Source organism: Saccoglossus kowalevskii, chromosome 21 (genome assembly GCF_978046115.1).
Source record: "Saccoglossus kowalevskii chromosome 21, keSacKowa6.1, whole genome shotgun sequence".
Lineage (NCBI taxonomy): Eukaryota > Metazoa > Hemichordata > Enteropneusta > Harrimaniidae > Saccoglossus > Saccoglossus kowalevskii.
In genome coordinates this window covers 26,870,057-26,892,051 of record NC_140661.1, presented here as the reverse complement: position 1 = coordinate 26,892,051, position 21,995 = coordinate 26,870,057, and the positions used below count along the sequence as shown (strand labels likewise).

Genomic DNA, 21,995 nt, shown 5'->3' with positions numbered 1-21,995 from the left:
CAGCATTTACAACAATTGCGAAATCGTACTAAAAATATAAATAACGTCATCATATAACGCTGTACAGAGCGAAATGCGTTACTGTGCTCTAATTCTCGCAAATTTGTTGTAAATCCTAAAGACGCAGGTCTCCATTTATTTTCTTTATACTCTTTTGTTTGTCCGATACGGTGAAATGTCACATAGAGCCGAATTCTAAATGACTGATGCTTAGTCTAATAATCATGTAACTAATTTGTCAACTTCTCCTATACATTTGGCGCCAATAATTTTCAAAAGGTCAGTAGTATGAGTGAGCTTGGTGTTATAATTAAAGGGCGGTAGTCGTCGCCACCCTTCAACAAGAAATTGAATTTGTATGACAAATATTGTTCTGGGAGCTAAACAATTTTAATTTCCAAATTTAATGTCATTGTTACTACTTCTATTTTTAGTTTCTGTATGTTTCTTGATTGTCAGCTCCTCTGGTCTTATAAAAACATGCTTTGGCAATGTAAATTGTGTACAGTTTATTCATTAGAATTTCAAGATATTGATGAATTTAATTCCGCTAAAATTTTTGTATCATTGAAACTTTATTTTCGTCTAATGTATTATGATGTGTAGTTATGTCTAACTAGTAATACTACTTTTTGTACATGCTACAGAGCATATCTTTAACCCCTCATATCACATTATCAATATTTCGTTCTCCTAGTTTCGTTCAGTGTTGAAATGCTTTTGAAAACAAAAGTATTTCGTGAAAAGCGTTTTTTAGTTTTGAAGAAGCTATGAAACCTATGCACCAAGAGAACAAAAGAATGTGTGACCCTGTTTTGTGCAAACATTAAATCTCCTTATCTGGCTTTTTATTTCTGGTACGCGACAACAAATAAATATAAAATTATCTTACAGTATAATATATATAATATCAGAAGAAAATTACTTGGGGTTTGCAACTCCGTTGACATGATACCAAGATCCCGTTAGAAGATCCCGTGTACATGTTCTATTGTTTTATTACAAACCGCCTATATCATATCAGAAGGTAGTAGCATCAGTCTCGCTATCTAAGAGATGAGACTTGAACGGGATCTTGACATGATGTCACCATACAGTATTATGTGCGTTGCAAACCCTATATGTCATATATGTGTGTGACGCAAACGCGAATACAATCACAATGAAATTAATTTCAAAATTCTCCACAAATTATATTTTAATTACAATTTACAACCTTCTAATTTTCTAAACCTGATGATACAATGAAAAACATCTCTTTCTTCATTTGAGATCACAAAACGAATAGTGTCATGTTCACTGTCATCGATCCAAGATACGACTTTTAATTTATTCCCCGCTATAGCTTCACTAAAATAAATTACTGATATTGACCGAACATTATACACTGACAGATCACTAGTAAAAGTAGGGTATGCATGGTCCCGGGCCCCGAATGATGCGCAATCCATGCAATATTTAATAAAATTTGAATGGTTTATATGGAGACTAACGTTCTCGTCACTGAAAGGTGCTACAAACGAATACACATACTGTGGCACAGTCGGTATAGCGTTAAATTTACTCATGAATGTTGGTTGTCTATCTTTCAGCATTGGTCTAAGTAAGACCAAATGTTCGGTTAATAATGGTGATGGTTTTCTGGTTTTCTTGTCAATATGTACCATAAGGGTGTCGCATCTACATACTATCTGACCGTTGTCTGCTAAAAGAACATCTTGTCTCATACAAATAGATGTCCTTCCGATGGACACGATGCTCAAAACACCCCTTAACTTAGTACCTACTTTAACATCAGAATACAAAATAGGGTAGACGTGCATTTCCTGCGTTTTTACGGCATGTACGCTCCCTTTGATTCGCATCCATAGGTCGTGCAGTCCAAAATACCGGATAGATTGGCAAATGTAAATCAATTTCCACATCTTAAAAGTACCTACAAACGAAAAAATAATAACGATTGAAATTGTGCTGTATTGTGATCAACAGATATGATTATGTTATTTTTTAAAACAGCCTAGATTGCCCCGTGACAATACAGTAACCCATTAAAGGGAATGCTTCTTAACGCCTTTTATCATTAGCAATCGGTTGCACTGAAGACGCAATTACTTAAACTGCAATTAAACGATATGTCGCCATTCACGTGAACATCATTTACAATCGTGTACTTACGGTAAGTAGTGCAATTTTAAAGTAAAATTAAATATTGTGATTTCCTAAATTTAGATTTGTTCTTGTTTGAACAATTACAATGAAATCACCTTTAGCATTTTAATCTTACGTTCAATCACCATTCTTTTATTTTAGCTATACCTGTGATGCCATTAAATAATAACACATGCTTGTGAGGGTAATATCACGATTTGTTGCCTGCCCAAGGGATGGTGGTCATGGCCATGATATTGATGATGCCAGAGCCGAAGGCGAGGGCATCATCAATATTATGGTCATGACCAACAGCCTGAGGGCAGACAACAAATCGTGATATTGCCCGAATAACCATGTGTTATTTATTTTATCACATCGAACAGACATCCACCATGACAATCACAGCTACCATACATCATCACTCACACCCGCTCTCACACAAAATAACAACACTTATATTTGAAGTATGCAATATTTCATTTTATCTATTATAACAAGTTTCACATTACTCAATAACATACATACATTGTTTGCTGAAAAAAACAACGAAATACACTCAGTAAATGTTATTTTCAGCCATGGATACTCTTTTTAGTTGAACCGTGTTTCAGCAGTGTGAATCACTCAAATTATCGAGAATAACATTTTTGAAATGAATTGAGAAATTCTCAAACGCAAGTTACTTGATCACTCTACAGATAAAAATGTCAGAGTGCCGTGGAAATGACTAAAATTACCTTCTCATAAACGTACTACACCTATTCACAAGCCACACAGCTTTGTTTAGAACGTTTTCGGTTAGCAACGGCATGGAACGCGTAGAAATGCTTACAGCGTAGAACGCGCTACAGCGACTCCGGCTGCGACGTTTCAGTGGCGGCTTTACCGTACATTTTTGCTCCATATAAAAAATACCCTATACATCAAAACAGAGTATCTTACTTAATATCCATTCTGGCACGTTCACTGTCTATTTCAGGTGGCTAAAGTTCCTTCAAAACCCTGAAAGCAACAGCGGTCAGAGCAGCTCCAGTGCAGCGAACGACAATATGTTATGCGCAGTATCGTTGCGCAGTAGTTTCAGTGACGTCATCCATGTGATATACCCATGTAATATCCACTTGGCGGGCAATATACCATGTAATATCCATTTTTATTCCATGTCATGTGACGGAGTCTCAACCAATCACAGCATGCGTAACAGCCGTGAGATGTGATAATATATATTATTACACGTGTCTAGAATATTTTCAACTGCCGGTCACATCTTTTGCTGTAATGTTGTTGTTTTTTACATTTAATATATGTAACAATATCAGGCATGGAAAATAAAAATGCAAAATACACACCCGAAGAGTCGAAATAATCGATTGGGACTTCGTTGAAAGATAAATAGATCTCCTTCCCATCTTGTGATATACTTTTTTCCATTGTGACAGTTCGTGGAAATCTGCAATGATATGTAACTAAATCAGTTTAGATGAGCTACATTAGCTTTCAGTAAATTATCGTGTAGATATTCTTGTTTCTTGTACTAAGGACGTAAAACACCGAAATACTTATGTGAAATGGTGATGTCATCATTTCATGCATTTTCGTCATCCGCAGCCACTTGAAATTAAGCATTGAAAAGTGCTTTTTTTTTTTACAGTCATAAAATAGATTGTAATAAATATGCATTCTTCTATTACTTTTTGTCAATTAGCGAACAAACTAAATGTCGCGGATCAATTGCATATATGGGCCACCGTAGTAAATAGACCAACATGGCGACACAGTTCATAGTTCAAATCGGAAAAAAATTCTTGTGTCTGACTACATGGAAATATCATTACAATGAAGAGCACCCATTTTAATTATGTTATTGTACCTACCCTCAATTAGCCCCTCATCCAAAAAACATACACTAACACTCACAAGGAAGCCCACACGAGCAAAACCCTGTGTTTTACTCAAATGGGCACGTCATCTGCGTACGGGATACACACTCATTAACACGATGTATGTAAGCATGGCCATTACCAGAACCCGTCATGCCATTTACAAGATTTAATTTACTTCGATCGAATATTCCTGTGTGTTTATACTCACCTAATATACCTAAATGTGCGCATTCACCAACACCGTTCACTGATCACATCGGGTCACTGTTCGCCAAATCTACAATTCCTGCTTATCGCAGACTTGGATATAGGTCAGAACAGTCAGGCACTGGTCGATTAAAACGGTTAAACACCACACATGTAATTATCGCACTCCCAGTCGCGACAATAACCTTACATTGTTAGAAACTTCAAAGAACGTTGATAACAACAATTGTTCGGCACTACCTTTGAGTCACAGCATATAGTTGTAATATTGAATTGCTGTTGGATGTACATGCTCTAACTATTTTAAACGTACAGAGTACGAAAATTAATTTGAACCTGGTATTAATTAGTATACGTCACATGGAATTGGTAATATGAATATTTTTTATCAAGATAAGAACTGTTAGCGTCATATTAAAGTGTATTCTAAAGCAATGTCCTAGATATAGATAATATTATCCAGAATGTTATTTTTTCAGTTTTTAGGTCTTTGTTATCTCAATGCGTTAGTAAACAGCAGGGGTATTGCGGCTCACAGTAGCTCCTGTACGCCGGTAAATATCCTTGCTGATTGTTGGTGGATTTTCTGTCTGAAACTTAAATTGCCATGTAGATTGTACTCTCTATTTTGGAAGTGATTCCGAATGCTGGCGCAGCTCAATAACCTTTTTGCCAGACAGACGAGCGACAGTTCATATGACAAATGATCTGGACACTACCGCCAAACATATGGAGATACGTTGCTATCGTTTGTATTTGTAACTATACATACCTAGTCGGCGATCATACTTATTTCATACAAATGACCATACAAATAATAGTAAACTAATGAACAGAATAAACATATAATAGATACAGTCAAATCGATTAATCAAGTAGATTAAAGTTCCATTGTTAAAAACAACACGGTCCAATATTTTGTGACCGCAGCCAACTCGTATGTAAAAAAATTAACGTGGGAATGTGTCTCAGTTTTGTAAACATTTAAACGCCTCAACAGTGGAAACACCTAGGACGTTATCAAACTTTTCATAAATACAGTTCTTAATAAATTAAAATGGCTGATAAATTTCAAAGTTACAACAAATAGTATTGTAAGATCGTCAAGATTTATACTTAATACAAGCCGGTAGGCTGGTTGGCGATCCGCTCCGCTCAAAAACAAGCACCATGTTTTTGGCTGTTTCCATGGTGTGACATAAACGTGAAGCTAACGTCGGTTTATAACTAATACGAAGTTCGCAAACACCATTCAGTTTTTGGAAGTCACTTAGTTTATTACTAGGACCACAATCACTCTCCTAGTCGAGTGACTGTGCTAGGACGTATTCTGCTGTTACATTTATTATTTCCAACAGTTTTGCGATAGCATTTTCTAGAATGAAGCGTTTCTTGTAAATGCTGGAAAGCGAAATAATGAAATAACGAGATGGTAAATATTTACCTAAAGTACAGTGTGTTGACCTTCTAAAAATATACTTCATAATGCAAAACATTAGTCACGGTGAGTTATTTAAATATACGACTCCTAATCGAAAAATATGACCACAGTCCAGAATTTCAGACGGATATTAAGAAACCTAAGAGCATATCAAAAGCATTTACTCTAAAATATAAAAAAGAACTGCAGTCAAAAGTCAAGAATGCCAGCAAATAAAGGACTCTGTCCCACAATCCTTTGTGCGCGTTATTACGGACACGCGCAAAAAACTGTACCACGCTTGTCAAATCTGGGTCAAATATACAGTACGCTACTATCTTGCCACAGTGAAGTGTTCGGTGACCATTGAATTAGCCCGTGATTCATATTTTATGTGTATTAATTTATTCATCAATTTTCGTGACTGACAGTACTGCCCAAATTTTAGCCAAAAAAACGCAACTGGTGAAACGGAAGAGCATTGCCAGGCGATGGACGCGGGGCTCTTTGGCGACGACTGCTTAGAGGTCAAAATACGCGTTCTATTTTTACGCGTTAAATATGGCTCTTCCATTTCGCCCCCTCCGGAATGTTCTACTTTCACAGCCTAATCGCAGGTTTTTCAAAAAACGTCGAAAAAACACAAGAATTAGTAGAAATGTTCCTGTTTTGGGCGGATTATTGATGGAGAATAATGTCTTTATTACAAAAATGCTGAAAAACCGTGAGTTGTTGCCTTAGTTATTTTTTTATTGGCAAAAAACTGCGAACTCGGCAAATTTGGTTGCACAACTTCCCTTTATCATATACACCCAGCGACACCGATAAAACTGGTAGGAGGTAATACATTTGGGGCGAAAGTATTCAAAAATCAGTTTTTGGATGTTGCAATGGCAATGGTGGGCCAGGATTGTTTTCCAATTAGTGACGGCACGACCTACCTGTGAAGTATGAACGAAACCGGCCAAGCCGAAACAATCACAGAGGAGTTAAAAGCCGTTGCTGGTGAAAAGTTACCCCAACTTTAGGGTCAAATTTCTCGGTAATGAAAACAGATATCAAAAATTCAAATGGTAACTTTGTGTCCACACTCAAGCTGAGTAGAATGAGCTATGTCTGAAGTGTTTTATCCCAAATTTGTAGGAGGAGATACATTTGGCGTGAAGCTATCCAAAAATCAGTTTTTTTGCTGTTGCTATGGCAACGGTGGGCCAAAAAAAATTTTCAGATTTTTTCTTATAACTAGGGTTAAGGTGTGACCTACCTGCCAAGTTTGAACGAAATCGGCCAAGCCAAAAAAATCACAGAAGAAATAATAGTGAGCACTGGAAATGTACACACACAGACACACACACACACAAAACGACAAAAGTGATTATAAGGGCAATCCTAGCGGAGCGGATCGCCAATATTATTATGCCAGGAAATGATTTCTCAATATCGAAAACGACAACAGAAATTTAATTTTATCCAGATTTTCAAATGCGCAATTGTCGAATTGAGATACAAAATACGTTATAGAAAATTACATTAAATCCGTGACACCTGGCGGCCATTCATTATCATAAAATACATGGCACATAAAGTAAATATGAATATGCCAAAAAATCATTTCTTAATATTAAAAACGACAACGGAAATTGAATTTTATCCAGATTTTCAAATGCGCATTTGTCTGCAATACAAAATACGTTATAGAAAATTACATAAGCTGTGCTACATAATGTTATTTATTTACGAACGTCCCCATGAACATATCACAATATGTGATGAATTCAACATTGTCGAGTGTATAGTGCACAAATCTAAATTGAAAATTGATATATTGAAATAAAAATTTAAATATTCAATGTGTATTGGTAGGACCCGACCTAGTTTCAACGTATACGCAAAGGGACCGACATATCCGGTGGCAGTCAAAACATTGTGGAGCTAGGTATTAATCAACAACATTTCAAAATGGGTATTGTCAGTTCATTGCTAGTAATTCTTCAGAATACAGCGGTACTGTGTTTACATATTTTTTTCTTTTCAGTTTGATCTTGATACGACCTTCAATAGATTGTTCAATCCCTATGCCGACTAAATTTGTAACCGCGAGACTGTTTTATTCGTAATGTTGTGACATTGTATTAATGTTATTAGCAACAAAAGATAATATATAAAACCAGTGTAACGTGTACAGCGCGTATCACTGTATTTCGTGCTAACTTGCCGCGGCATTTCCTAATCACCGCGTTAGATTCCGCCCTGAAGTGTCAGTGCAAGTTATGTCGACATATTTCAACTTCCAGCCAATAGAAAACACCGTAGGTGTGGCTTAAATGACATTCTAGTAACAGTTCACCAAATGTAAATGACTTCAAATCAATCGTTTAATTAATTAGACTTTTTCAGTTTTCAGCTGGCTTGGGTCTTTGTCCGGTTCCCCCGCCGAGAATGTTTCCATGTCAAGGGACCGGATATGGCAATACTTCCTTGTATTAAATCTCGCCGGTTTGGTTTTTTGTTTAGCTTGAAAACAGGTCAAGAGTTAGATGAAATAATGAAATTTCACTCCAATATTCCAATTTTCAATTTGTCGTAGATTGCCCTCAGTCCAATTTAATACATTAAGCTCTTTTTTGAAAGTTTAACTGTGATAATGAGAATAAAATAATGAATGGCCACAGTATGTAGGGTAGATGTAGGGGTAATATAAAATGGAATAAAACCGCTGTGGTTTTATTACTTGAAGCATTAAATATGAATATTTTTCATAGTCAGAGTGTAAATTTCAAAGATGAAACATAACTTCTTTTTTTTTATTTAAACACTATTATTATTTCGTGTCAATAATAGACATACAACAAAAAATATTACATTACATAATGGAAAAAGGAAGGAAAATTAAAACTAAGAAAAAGAAATTAAAAGGAGAAAAAAAAATAATAATAATGATCTGGTATAACATCTAAATTTACCCATTATCTAACCATTTAGTTAATGGTTTCCATTTCTGATAATGGATAAGCTCTTTGTTTTTGTTTATTGCAATTTGTAGTTCAATATTTCTATTTTCCCTGATCCAACTTTTATATGCGTATTTTGTTGGATGAACCTTTTGAACCCTACATGTATATACATATGTTTTAAATAATAAAATAAAATGATTTAATAATATATTTTCCGGTTCACATAGACCTATAATAATATTTTTGACATTACAAACAAAATTGGCAATAAGTTTGCAATCACTTTGCAACAGTCTCCACAGTCTCTTTACAACAATACAGTTAACAAATAGGTGTTCTAATGTTTCTTCTTCTTTTTCACAAAAAGAACAGCGGGGGGAAATGATTATTTTCCATTTATACAGTTTTACATTAGTTGTTAAAACTCTGTGTAGAATTTTGTATTAGAATGCTCTAAGATATGTGGAGATTGTTGTCTTGAAAGGTAGTTCAAAATTACATTTTGTTTCATCCCATACAAATGTTGGAAGTCTATGGCAATATTTGGCTCTTCAATAATGTTTTCACACAAAGACTTGTACACCTTTTTGCTCGTCAGTGTATTAATTGCAACATACTTAGAATTCCATTTAACTTTGTTTTGAAAATCACACCATTCATGGGTATTAGCATGAATGTTCTCTCTCCAGTCATCTGGTATTGCAGAGATTAGGCCTTGTATAGTATGGTATTCTGTCAAAGTGATACCTTTTACCTTCCTATATTGCCAGTCATGAAAGTTTCCATAGATTAGGTCTATTATTTTTAATACTTTTTTTCTTGCCAAACTTTTCAGATAGACTGTACGAAAGCCAATTTTTAAAAATCTATTGTTCCATAATATTTGTTTATCAATTTCAGATATTGTTTTTGGAGTGTATGATGTCAGAGATGACCATTCCCGGATAATATCACAATAAAAGGGTGGGATTTGATTTTCAAATTCTGATTCATCATAGTAAAAAAAAACATGGTCCCCAAACTTTTTCAATAGTCCCTTCAATATATCCTTCCATCAGAAACAAACCGTTTCACCTACATAATCCTTTGTGCTTTAAAAAAGGAGTCCACCTCAATCATATTCAATCCACCCTTTTCAATATCTGAAATAAGGATGTTTCTTTTCATTGTATCCTTTCCATTCCAAATAAAATTGTAAATAATACTATTGATTTTTTTATAATTGATTTTGGCACAGAAATCATTGATGCTAAATATATGAATTGGGAAAGGCCAAAGGTTTTAAGGATCTGTATTTTACCAATTATTGAGAGTTTTCTTCTAGACCATAATGAGCATACTGACTTCAGACTGTTGATTTTCTTCAATAGACATGTCAGATGCATATGTAAAAAAACTCCCAAAATTGTTATTCCATTTGACCATTTAATATTTATTTTTTCTTTTGGTCTGTGACCATACCCCAACAAAAGAGCCTCAGTTTTATCCTTATTTAGATTTAATCCTGAACATTTTCCAAATGTGTTAACTGTATTGAAGAGCGGTATCATTGAGGTGGGCTTAATTGTACAGGTTATGTCGCCTGCATAGATTACTAACTTAATACATTTTTTAAAAGTACCAATACCATTTATAGTTGGATTATATCGAACACACCTTTTGCAATAGGAAAATAACCAGTTGATCTTCCATGATTCATCACGCAGGAAGAGATGCTACTGTAAAATGTTTTTACCAAATTTATAAAGGAATTACCAAAATTAAATACCTCCAATGTTTTTATCAGAAATTTGTGATCAACAGAATCAAAAGCTTTTTTGAAATCCAGTGATATTAACACGCCATGTGTATTTTGATGTCTAGTTAGCCACATTACATCAGAAACTGTGCGAATTGCATCACCTATAAATCTGTCCTTCACAAACTCACATTGGTCTGGGTGAATGATAGTTGGCAGGATGGTATAAATGCGTTTTGCAATTGCTTTAGAGGCTATCTTGACATCTGTATTAATGAGGGAGATTGATCTATAGTTTTCAAGGAATGTTTTATCTTTGCCTTTTTTAGCAATCAGGATTATGACCCCTTGTCTTTGCGACTCTGTTAACTGTCCCTTTCTATGAGAGTAATTTAAGCTATTGAGTAAATGTGAACTAATAATGTTCCAAAATGTTAGATAAAATTCAGCTGACAAGCCATCATTACCAGGTGTTTTATCTTTTGGTAATAAAGTTAAGGCTCTAAAACATTCATTCAAAGTTAGTGCTCCCTCACAAGACTGCTTTGCTTCCTCACCTAGGCAAGGGATGTTAGTACTATATAAAAATTGTTGAGCGCCCAGTTCTGATTCTATCAAATGATCTTTCTCATACAGATTTGAGTAGAACTCTTTAATATAGGACATGATGTGATCAGTATTTGTTTCCTCAGTATTGTTAATTTGTAAGCGTTTCACAGTTGTTTTAGTTTTGTTTGATCTGTCCAAATGCAGAAAAAAATTATTACTTCTTTCTCCCAGCTCGTAATGATTACATCTAGATCGTATAATGGAACCCTGTACTTTATCATTCCAGATTTTTTCTATTTTCAATTTTGTCTCATGATATTGTTCTGTTTTAATTTCATTATCAAGATTATTTTCCAAGTCCTCAATTAATGATTCCAAATCATGAAGTTTTTTGTTTTTTTCTTGAGCTTTTGATTTTGAATAGGTCATTGTAAAACGTCTTATTTTATTCTTTAGATACTCCCAGGAAATCATTGGGTCTTTGCCTGAAAGCTCAGACTCCCACTCCTTGATTTGATTTGATAGCTTTAGGAAATAATTTCTATCTTTACACAAAGAATTTTAAATTTCCAGTAGGACCGACCATGTCTTCCCCATAATACACTTTGAATACAGAGAGTAATAGCGGAGTGATCTGAGCAGATGGATGGTTTGATTTCTACTGACTTCACAAGATCTTGTAGGGTATCAGAAATGAACCAATCATCAAGACGGCATTGTATGACAGGAGATTTTTGTCTCCATGTGAAGCGTTTGCTGCTTGGATTTTTTATCCGCCAAATGTCCACTAGATCAAAATTGGACAGTTTATCATTCACTTTATCTATTAATCGTTTTTTTGTATTTTAGATTCCCTCCTTGTATATCCAGTGTAGGGTCAAGGCATACATTACAATCTCCCAAAATTAATTGCTTACTCTCATCTAACATGTTATTAAAACTAGAGCACCACAAATCATAAAACAGAAGTTGTTCACTGGAGATACTGGGTGTGTAGATGCTTCCCAATACCATTCGTAAATTTTGGATGGTGACATCCAGATACACAAATTTCCCTTCATCATCATTGATGTTATCATGTATTGTAATATTGGCTAATTGTCTAAATAAAAAACATACACCCCTACTGTGATTAGTACCATGTGAGAAAAATATTTTGCCATTCCATTGTTTTGTCCACTGCTCTTCAACCTCTTGAGAACTATAAGTCTCTTGCAGCATAATAATGTCGCATTTTTTGCGTTTCAACCATGTAAATAATTTGATTCTCTTTATATTGTTTCTAATACCCATCACATTAAGTGAGAGTAAATTAATTGAGAGATCATTCATGGCAAACTATATTCAATGCCTTAATTGGTTTACAGTATACCAAATCATAAATAAAAAAACAATAAAAAACGAGAGATCGAAAAAGCAGAAAAAGCAGGTGACAAAAGCTACGAGAAAGGAAAAACAAAAAAGGGGACCAGACCAAACAACAGAAAAGTACAAATGTTGCATGTGCCAACAGAAAATGCATATGGCTATCAAAATACCAGTATTGCACAAACAAACAAAACAAAATTCTAGACGCTTCTCAGGCATCCCAACAGATGAACGTTTGGAGGAGCATGCTCGTGTCCCCACCTGAGAGATGCAACACAAATTATGTATTTATATAGCTCAGTTATTCCCCTTAATGGTTTCAAATGGTTTCTGTCCTTTAATATAATATCCAATAGGCAATTTGCATGACAGCAAAAATACCAAACAGAGGTAGAGAGAAGACTATACATATACATATACTAACTTATGGCTGAGCTATTTCTGGTCTGTAAATATCATCGATACAGTATAACTTAAGCTTTTACCAGCAGACACTCTTGCTTTCATTGGCAGCAAAAACAACTCTATTCAAATCAAGTATTGACTACATCAGTGTTAGCCGTATATTTTTTACCTTCAATAAATAGTTCATCGTTAATAAATCTTGTACGTTTTCATTCTTTAAATGCTGCTTCCATCACAGGCCGTAAACTTTGTTTAATCTTGTAGTCTGTCATGCACAGGTCTGCCTTAATGAAAATGCCCGTACCTTCTAAAACTGAGCGCCATTTATTCATTAGCATTTTCTTTTGGTAGCGGAGTGGTAGCTTGACAATAATATGTCTTGTATTTGAGTGTCTTTCCATTCTAGTGTCCGTCTTTTTTTGAGTGAAAGCGCGATGAGCATCGTCCATGAGTAGGTCCCCATTTTGAACTTGTCCGCCGCTAACTGTTTTACAATGGCCACGCAGTTTTCATTTTTTTTCTTCTGTATTCCTCCTATTCGCAGATTGTAACTACGCGAATAACGTTCAAGGTTCAATGCCGCATTCCACGCAGATGAAACTTCTCTTCTCGATACTTCTTGATGGTGGCGTAATTCAGTTACATGGGATTCATGGTCTTGGCATTGAACAACATGATTATCATCTTTATTTTAGAAAACAATGGCGACAGCAACTGACAACTGGTGTCGATTTGTTGGGGATATACAAAAACTGTTCAAGGAGAGTGAATTCAGAGCACATACTCGAGACAGAAGATCTATTAAACACATGATACAGCGAGTTACTATGCATCTACGATTTACAAACAATGTTCTGAATAGAATGTATGCACTGAACTCTCCTGACACATGTGTTGATCAAATAGTTACCGTTCTTTTGGATCTCAAGACATCTTTACATAATCTGTTGAAAAAATGGATGGCTAAGGTTTCAACCACTGAAAAGGAGAAAAGAAAAGTTCTTTCATATCCATGTTGTCCAAAAGTATATACAGGTGAGCCTGGGAGACCTGCAATTATAATTGATACTGATTTGATTAAGACACTGTTGTCAAAATCCTTCAAAGTTGCTGACATAGCTGAAATTATGAATGTCTCGCGTCAAACAATATGGAAATCATTGGCCAAATATGGTTGCAGTCCAAGACAGTTCAAATACACAGCTGTTTGTGATGAAAGTCTTGATGTATTAGTTTCTGAGTTAAAGGACAAGGGCCCTCTGAAGGACAGTGGGGAAAGCATGTTACAAGGTATACTAAGAGCTTCTGGTGTGCGTATACAAAGGGAAAAACTAAGAAGCAGTATGAATAGAGTTGAACCAGTAGAAAGAGCATTGAGATGGCCACTGTTAAAGACAAAAACTAAGCACTGCGTATATAATGTCAAGGGAGCACAAAGCTTATGGCATATTGGTGAGTGGATTAAATGTATTTTATATTCTGAGGACATCTTACAATGTGTATGTATTATTTCGAATCCGTCTGTGCTTATGTATCAGGCATTTGGTTTAGTAACAGGGAAACTGGAGGTGAAAAGGTTAACCCACAAAAATGTACATGTAGTTTAGTTCTGCCTATCAAAAAACATATCAACTTCATCAAACAAATTGTTCACAACTTAATATTATGTACACCGCAAACACCAAAGCAATGTTATTCACTAGATTTTATTGTGGATCATACTTCAAAAAAATTCATGGAAAAGTCATGTCATGAAAAAGATCTTTTTCTTATGTGAAAAGTGATGTCCTTTTGACTATAATAAAAATTGTTTTTAGGTTCATTAAATTGCAATAGCTGTTATAAATTTAATTGAAAACAATTTAAGCTCAATTTAAAAAAGAAAACAAATCTTGGAGTGTCATTGAACCTTTAGTTCTCTGTTATAAACAGCGCCATCAATGACCAAATATTGAAATCATTCATTTTTATTGCAAGATCTTATATACTTTCTCGAAAAAAAATAAAAAAAATATTTATTTTAGGATTTTAGTACAAATGGAATGACTGAAGCACATTTCATCTGTTACATCATTCATCATTCTGTTAGCAGTTAGCATATTTATAGTGTAAGCTAGTTTGCCTCTAATACATTTTTCAATTAAATTAGTTGAATGTTGAAATTGTTTCTATCTTGAGAAACAAATAATTAACATGGTAACATGGTTTTATTTGTTGCCACTGAAAATATGTCATGTTTTATGGCTTAATTTTATTTTGCAACTAAGTTAGGCAAAATTGCAATTATAAATGAATTAATTGATGAAAAGTCATATTTACCTGCCAACTTTCTTGCTACTGTGGTCTTACATGTGCCAGGGCCACCCAAAAACAAAAAGTTCATAGGTTCCTCCCTTGGATTACCACCAACAGCCTTTCGTAACAGATTTAAAGAATGTCTTCTTATTATTGACTTTATGGATCTCTTTATTGATTCCAACCCAATAATATCCTTCAATGTTTCATCAACTGCATCAAAAACTTCTTGAGTTTTCACTGTGTAAAATATAATTAATTGTGATGCACATAGTTTAAGACAATTTGATTTGTTATTGTTCTCTATTGTTTTGTCATACATGATAATAGCAAATTGATCTATTAAAGCATTCATGAGACACAAATGCCCAAAATTGTTGCCTGTTTTGGCAAAAATTCAAGATTCAAATTCAAGGTGGAAAATCTGATCCGAATTGTTAGTTTGCTGTCTGAAGAAGACAAATTTCAAAATAATTGGATTAATGTGGCATATAAAAAATATTTCTTGTTTAGAAGAAATCAAAGATGGCTCCCAAACTATGTGACCAATCACACAGACCTTTATAAAAAGCATTATACATAGATGCGAAAAAAACTACCGGTACCGGTAATCTCAGATCAATGTGTTCCAAGTGTTTCTTTCCAGGAAAAAAACAAAACTGAAAGGGTTACATGACTAACTAATGTTTGTTTGATGTTGCCATGGCAACAACTGGCCAGGGATTGTTTTTCAGATTTTACCACTAAACTAAAGGGAGAGTATGAAAGAACTAACCAAGTCAACAAAATCGGCCCTGGCAAAAAAATAATGTGTACTGGTGAAAATTCACACTATTTTCTCAGAAGAATAATTACGTGAAGACACTGGAAATCACACACACTGACAGACAAAAGTGACTTCAAGGGCAATCCTAGCAGAGTTGATTACCAATAATGATACCACTAAAAATTCAAAATGCCTTGACCCTCAGAACGGGTTCAAAATAACCACTTCCTGTATAACTTCACTCCAAAATAGCTACCAAACCAGTTAAAAATTTGAAAGTTAGGTGCACCAATACTCATAGTCCTCAATGTGCTTGAGAAGGTTCAAAGTTAATGCACAATAGTGTTCAAGTTCTAGGGTTACAAAAAACTGTGGAAGAAGAAAAATAATTGTGTTCAAACAGACACTAATAAACTGAACCGCCCTTTCTAGATCTCAACCAACATACATCTAACTGATTAGAACTAGTTTTCAAGGCTACTCCTCTTCATTATGTCATGACAATTTGGGCTATCAATGAAAAACAATTTACAACATGCTGTTTTCATGGCAACCAGATTTCTCTCTATAACAAATTTGGTGAATTGGTTCACAATCTCTCCTGAGAATCAATAACTCTTTGAGTAATCCTGCTTGCATACTTTTTTTATTACTAAATTATTAAATGAGAAAGATTATACACTTACAACCAGTTCGTGATATCCATGACTCAGATGCTACTTTCAACTTCAACCTACCGGTAAATAGAATTTTTTTATTTGGATTTCTAATAATTGATGATAATGATTAATCAAGAAGTATTATCATCAGTTATATAACATTGTCACAAAGTGAACCATGCTCACAATTAGTACCAATGTGAAGTATTGAAATTGGTGAGGGCTAGAAAATGCAATATTGAAAATGAAGTCGAAGATGACAGACATTAATAAATTAACCATCTTAATAAGTGTACCTCACCTTTCTAAGGCAATTTTCAATGCCTCAAGATCGACAACTGGTTCAGCATTGAATACATTATTCAAAGCATAAAATGCAGCTATTGTTTTAAGTTAAAGTTAAAGACATTCTTAATGAGACATAATTGTAAATTTGAACTATGGTTGACCTTGGCATGACCTTAAGGGTAATATTTTGGTCTGTTAAATACACTGAGAATCAGAATGAATAAATTGTGATAGTAATAATCCTTGTAAGAACGTTGCAAAGAGGCTGCAATTATGATCACAGTCCTGTGTGATTCGTACTAACAAAACTCTAGTAATGTCACCAGTATACTTAACAGCCTATAGAGATAATATTTATAATAGCTGCAGGGTGGTGAGGGTACATGAATTTCATTGTTGTTGGTATCTGTGCCATTTGGATATTATTGGGATAAAATTGAACACAAGATGCTCTGGGCTTAATGCCCAAGATAAAAAGGATATCTATTGAATCATTACGATTGCCACCTTGGAGATACTACCACAACTCACCTGTCATTGTGAAAACACTTATTTTTGAATCATCATACATAATCCTAGAAAAACATCCAAAACAAAAATGTATTAATTATTTACTTCATGTATTAATACATGCATATAACATCAAGGGCTGATATCTCTCTGCTATAGTGTGGAAGATCTCACATTAGGACATTGATATCACATTTACAGTACCCTATGAGCCAATTAATGCACAAATATATCATAGAATGTTAAATTTCAATATTAATTATGCAGGCAGCAAAATAATTATCACAATCTTCAACTTTAAGTTCTCATTTTATATGTTGCTCTTGCTAAACATTCAAGAGCTATTAACTGACACTGATGATTCTGATTAGATTTTCTTTCACAATGTATTCAATGATCTTTACTGCATAATTTTAAAAATAGTCAATTCAAAAAGTCTGTTAAATATTTATTATAATTTTGTATTTATTTGATGATTGTTATTTGTTACACACAAATGTTAATTTTACAGGCAAATGTATTATTCATAGACATGGGGGTACCCAGAGGTTTCCCTGGTTGTTGAAATAAAAGAAAATATATAATAATAACAGATCCCCATGATGAAACACTCTGCTGAATTAACTCATCAAAACAATTTCAATACTTAAATGTCAGCTTTCTGACATTGTATCCTGTTTGTTACAAGAAACATTATTTACATACTATTTCATTGTAATTATCGATCAAAAGTGTTATATAGCAAAACCAGATACAAATTAATTATTACATACCATTCTGACATATTTCTTTTTGTTAATACAAAATAATGGTTCCTTATTTCTGAATGAACAACTGCAGCAACTAAATGCAAATTAGTTGTTGAATAGTGTGCCATGAAGTTCATAGGACTTTCCAAATCCTCACATGGTAGCTCTTGTGGTACACATACAGAGCTGTTATTCTAGATTAATGAAAAATTGTATAATATTAAAATAAGGTCATAAAATCCTGCAGAGATCTAATTCACTTCTGTCACTACTTTTAATTTAGTTTCCACCATGTCAGGACAGCCTGTTTTGTTTTACAGATATAACCATTACGAGTACTGTCTATATACATCATTAACTGACGTTTTCTCATGTTTTTTTCCCCAGAACATGTATCTAGTTTAATTGAAACATGACAAGTGGGATGATATGTCAGAAGAACAGACATTTCACACACACCAACATACTCATACAAAGAGTAAAAGGGAATACAAGCTATCTGATAAGCACATTGTGGTAACGAATTCAGCTAATGCATAAATAAATCAAAGAAAGCTTAGAAAGTCCTCATGTGTGCTGAGAGTATTGGAGACACATTAAAAAATTAATTCAAAATTACTTGTACTTAAAAAATTGAAGCTGAAAACTAATTATGCAAATCAGGTAATTAATAAGAACAGACTGGTAGCATAGTGGTTGTTGCACCAGACTCATGATCGGTAGACCCAAGATCAAATCCTAACTTAGGCTGAACATGAAAGGGTCGACCCCTACCCTGGGTGAGTGTGCCACAGACTCAATGGGCAAGTCAATTCCACTGGCCGTGATTCATTCACTAACGAATGCGACTTTGGGGGAACCTTGGTTAAGGTCCGCAGGTGCTTGTGTCGACCGGGCCTGGTTGACACCAGGATAGCACATTACAAATTGCCATTTGACAGAGAGATGGCCACACAGCCCTGTTGAGTAGTCCCAAACATGAATATGACTTCTGTGGCAAATTGCACTAAATATGTGTCATCACTAGCACTTGAAATGTGCACATACAGAAAAAAAGTCAGGAGAGACAACAGTGACACTCAATGTCCGGAACTGTCGCCTGGCACAAAAAAAATATTAAAAAAAAAAAAGAACAGACTTGAGTGTAAAACTATTAAGGTCTGCAAAATTTAACAGACCACCTATGTACCAAGTTTCATTAAAATATGATTAGAACAATTCAATTATGAATTATTACACTAATTTGAAATTGTCATCAGTACTATTGTTTAATTATGTAAATTAGGTGATTAATATGCATAAATATTTACAACTAATTGAGTCTCTGCATATAGATTAAATATAGATTTATTGAAATCTGATGATTATTACTCAAGAGATCAGTGGAAAAGCTGAAAATTAACTAATTATGCAAATTAGATAATTAATATGTATCTATTAATGAGTATTTATGTACCATGTTTCATTAAAATGTGATGATAAGTACTTGAGATATCTGTGGAGAAGTCATAAATTGATAATCATTATGCAAATTAGGTAATTAATATGCACATTAATATGATCTTTACCCAAAGTATTCAAATCTGCACATTAGTTCAGAGCATCTAGGTACCAAATCCCATTAAAATACAATGAGTGGTGCTTTTGATATGAGTTAAACAGACTGACAAACACACACATACATGTCACACTAACTGCAAAGACTGTGTGCTTCGCACATGGGAGTCAAAAATTGATGATATTCCAGAATTGCATGTATAACAAGCAGCCTCGTGGCTGAAATAGCTCCACTGTTAGCAATGCACATTTCAGTTAAAGCATTGAAGGATATCTTTAGAAAATGAACAAATCTGAAAGAAGTTTATCGGAGTACCTACATGTATAACATCAAAGCAATCAGACTTGTGGTTTTTAACAAGAATTCAAAAATATCAATTTTTTACAAAAATATTCATCAAAATTAGAGAATTAAAGATATCATGAAATGAACAAATCAAAGGTCTGTCAAAGGTACATATACACCAAGTATCAAAGCAATATAAAAATGTAACTTTCAAAAAGAAGTCGAAAAATTTAAAAATTTTAAAAGTTGATGACGTATAATCGCTCATATGATAAGCTCCACTTGATAAAATTGAGCAAAGCTAATAAAATTGACTTTTTGATTGTTTAAATTATCCTCTCTATCCAATAACATCTAATTTTTTGGGATGTGTGTGCCTTTGTTTTTATACCTCAAGATCAATCATTCACAAGACACCTTCTAATATTGATCAAAATATTCATAATGCCAATATAGTTAATCAATATAGTTGTAATGAACTGAGTATCATAAATATCAATATTACCTTTCCAGAAGTTACTTGACGTTCAATTATAACACAAAATAACCAAGGACATTCAGTCCAAAAATCAACATGTTGCATCAATGAACCTGAAATAAATATAATATGCTTTAATTAATTAATTAATTATTAAAATTAAAATCATCATCAATAAGTACAATTTAAAGAGTCTGATTAAAATAAATTTAAGATTAAAGCCAATGTAAACAAGCTGCCTGTCAGATAATATGGTACAAATGTACAAGTGAACAGACAGAGCATCTAGGCATCCAGTTCATCCAAAAACCATCATGTGGTTCTTGACGTTTCTGTGGAACAGACAAACAGACACACATACAGACACACTATATACATAACTGCAATGACTCATAATATGTGCTTCTTCATGAGAGTCAAATATGACAATGACACAAATGGAGACAATGGGAGTGAGATATATCTAGTAATTATTGGAAAATAAATAGCCTCAATTATGTAATCAACAGATACCTTCGGACACTGCAACAGAATTCTTCTTAAAATCTTCTTGTACATGATTTGCCATATCAGAAAATGTATAAAATTTTCTCTTTGTCAAAACAGCATTAAGCAAACTAGGTAGTGATGGAAGCATTCCTTCAAATACAAATGGAATATGGCAAGAAAACTAGGGTGGTGATTTAGGTTAAGGATTATATATTGCAAGCTAATTCAGCATTAATACATTATGCATGTGATAGTGTAATGCATGTGATTTTACCTGTGTAACAACCTTAAAAGTTCCCCAACCCGACATAATGATTGTTAACACACACTCTAAAATAAGATTGATTTATTAACAGCTATATCAACCATTGTCCATGGCATAACTTTATAGGGTAATAATAATGTTACATTTGAACAATAGCTCAGCAGTTATAATGCATAATTTGAATATAGCTAAAAATGTATTCTATGAAAACAAATACTAAATTAAAGCTGCAAGCAGCATTGGTGGGTCCAAGCAGAATTATCAGAAAAGTTATCTGCAGATACTCATTGAAATGGCGTGTTGATACCAATATAATAGCACAGGATTCATCTTCCTAACTGCAACAGTGCTTGAGGCTTAACAGAAGCCCCAACCCCATGGGCACCCAGCCACAGAACTAACCATGTGCCATTCAGTTGGGAAAATGTATCTATGATCAGACATGTTATATAAAAAATCTGCATTGAAGTATCAATGAGAAAGAAATGCCTAAACTGTTGGTAATTTTTGTTAATAATACAAAATGGTGGCCAAACCAATTGACCAATCAGTTTTTGGGGCTCAAAATTGAAAGAGCTAGACATGTAGATGGATTGTGCCAAATTTCATGTCAATCGGTCTGCAACTTTATGATAAGAAGTTTTTCCAAGGATTTAGCCTCGTTTTTGAAAAAAAAAATAGCGACAAAAGTCATGTGACCTCTTATGTTCTTGAAAGATGGGCATGGGTTACAGAAGCAACACAACAATTTGGACTTCTAGACCGCCAGAAAGTGGTCAAAATGGCCGTTTTCGGTTTTAACTAATACCAAGATGGTGGGCAAACCACGTCACTGATCGAAAATATAATGTGTTTCTCATATGCAGCTATGATCAGACATGTTATACGCTAAATACCCAGTTAATCGTTGAAGCACCATTGAGAAACAAATGCCGACATTTTTAGTTCCTTTTGTTTAAAATCCAAAATGGCGGCCAA

General features: G+C 34.1%; 2 protein-coding genes and 1 pseudogene across 2 annotated transcripts; 1 reads left to right on the top strand and 2 right to left on the bottom strand.

The window, feature by feature from the left end:
- Nucleotides 1-1,172: 1,172 nt before the first annotated feature.
- LOC146729835 (uncharacterized) lies at nucleotides 1,173-4,325 on the bottom strand. Its single transcript, XM_085494993.1, has 3 exons — nucleotides 4,243-4,325; nucleotides 3,501-3,601; nucleotides 1,173-1,936 (listed from the first exon to the last, which is right to left on the bottom strand). The coding sequence occupies exons 1-3, from the start codon at nucleotides 4,263-4,265 to the stop codon at nucleotides 1,203-1,205; spliced, it is 858 nt and encodes a 285-aa protein (XP_085351119.1). The 5' UTR covers nucleotides 4,266-4,325; the 3' UTR covers nucleotides 1,173-1,202.
- Nucleotides 4,326-13,374: 9,049 nt separating this feature from the next.
- On the top strand, nucleotides 13,375-14,282 carry LOC146729834 (uncharacterized). Its single transcript, XM_085495109.1, has one exon. The coding sequence runs from the start codon at nucleotides 13,377-13,379 to the stop codon at nucleotides 14,280-14,282; it is 906 nt and encodes a 301-aa protein (XP_085351235.1). The 5' UTR covers nucleotides 13,375-13,376.
- Nucleotides 14,283-14,444: 162 nt separating this feature from the next.
- On the bottom strand, nucleotides 14,445-21,062 carry LOC146729833 (uncharacterized; annotated as a pseudogene).
- Nucleotides 21,063-21,995: the final 933 nt, after the last annotated feature.

Bases quoted from the DNA above. Each gene is read 5' to 3' on its own strand.
- LOC146729835 (XM_085494993.1), bottom strand. From the start codon at position 4,265: ATGCGCACATTTAGGTATATTAG. The intron at 3,602-4,242 runs GTGAGTATAAAC...ATATCATTGCAG, and splicing joins CGCACATTTAGGTATATTAG to ATTTCCACGAACTGTCACAA. The intron at 1,937-3,500 runs GTGTGTATTTTG...TTTCGTTTGTAG, and splicing joins CGATTATTTCGACTCTTCGG to GTACTTTTAAGATGTGGAAA.
- LOC146729834 (XM_085495109.1), top strand. From the start codon at position 13,377: ATGGCGACAGCAACTGACAACTGGTGTCGATTTGTTGGGGATATACAA.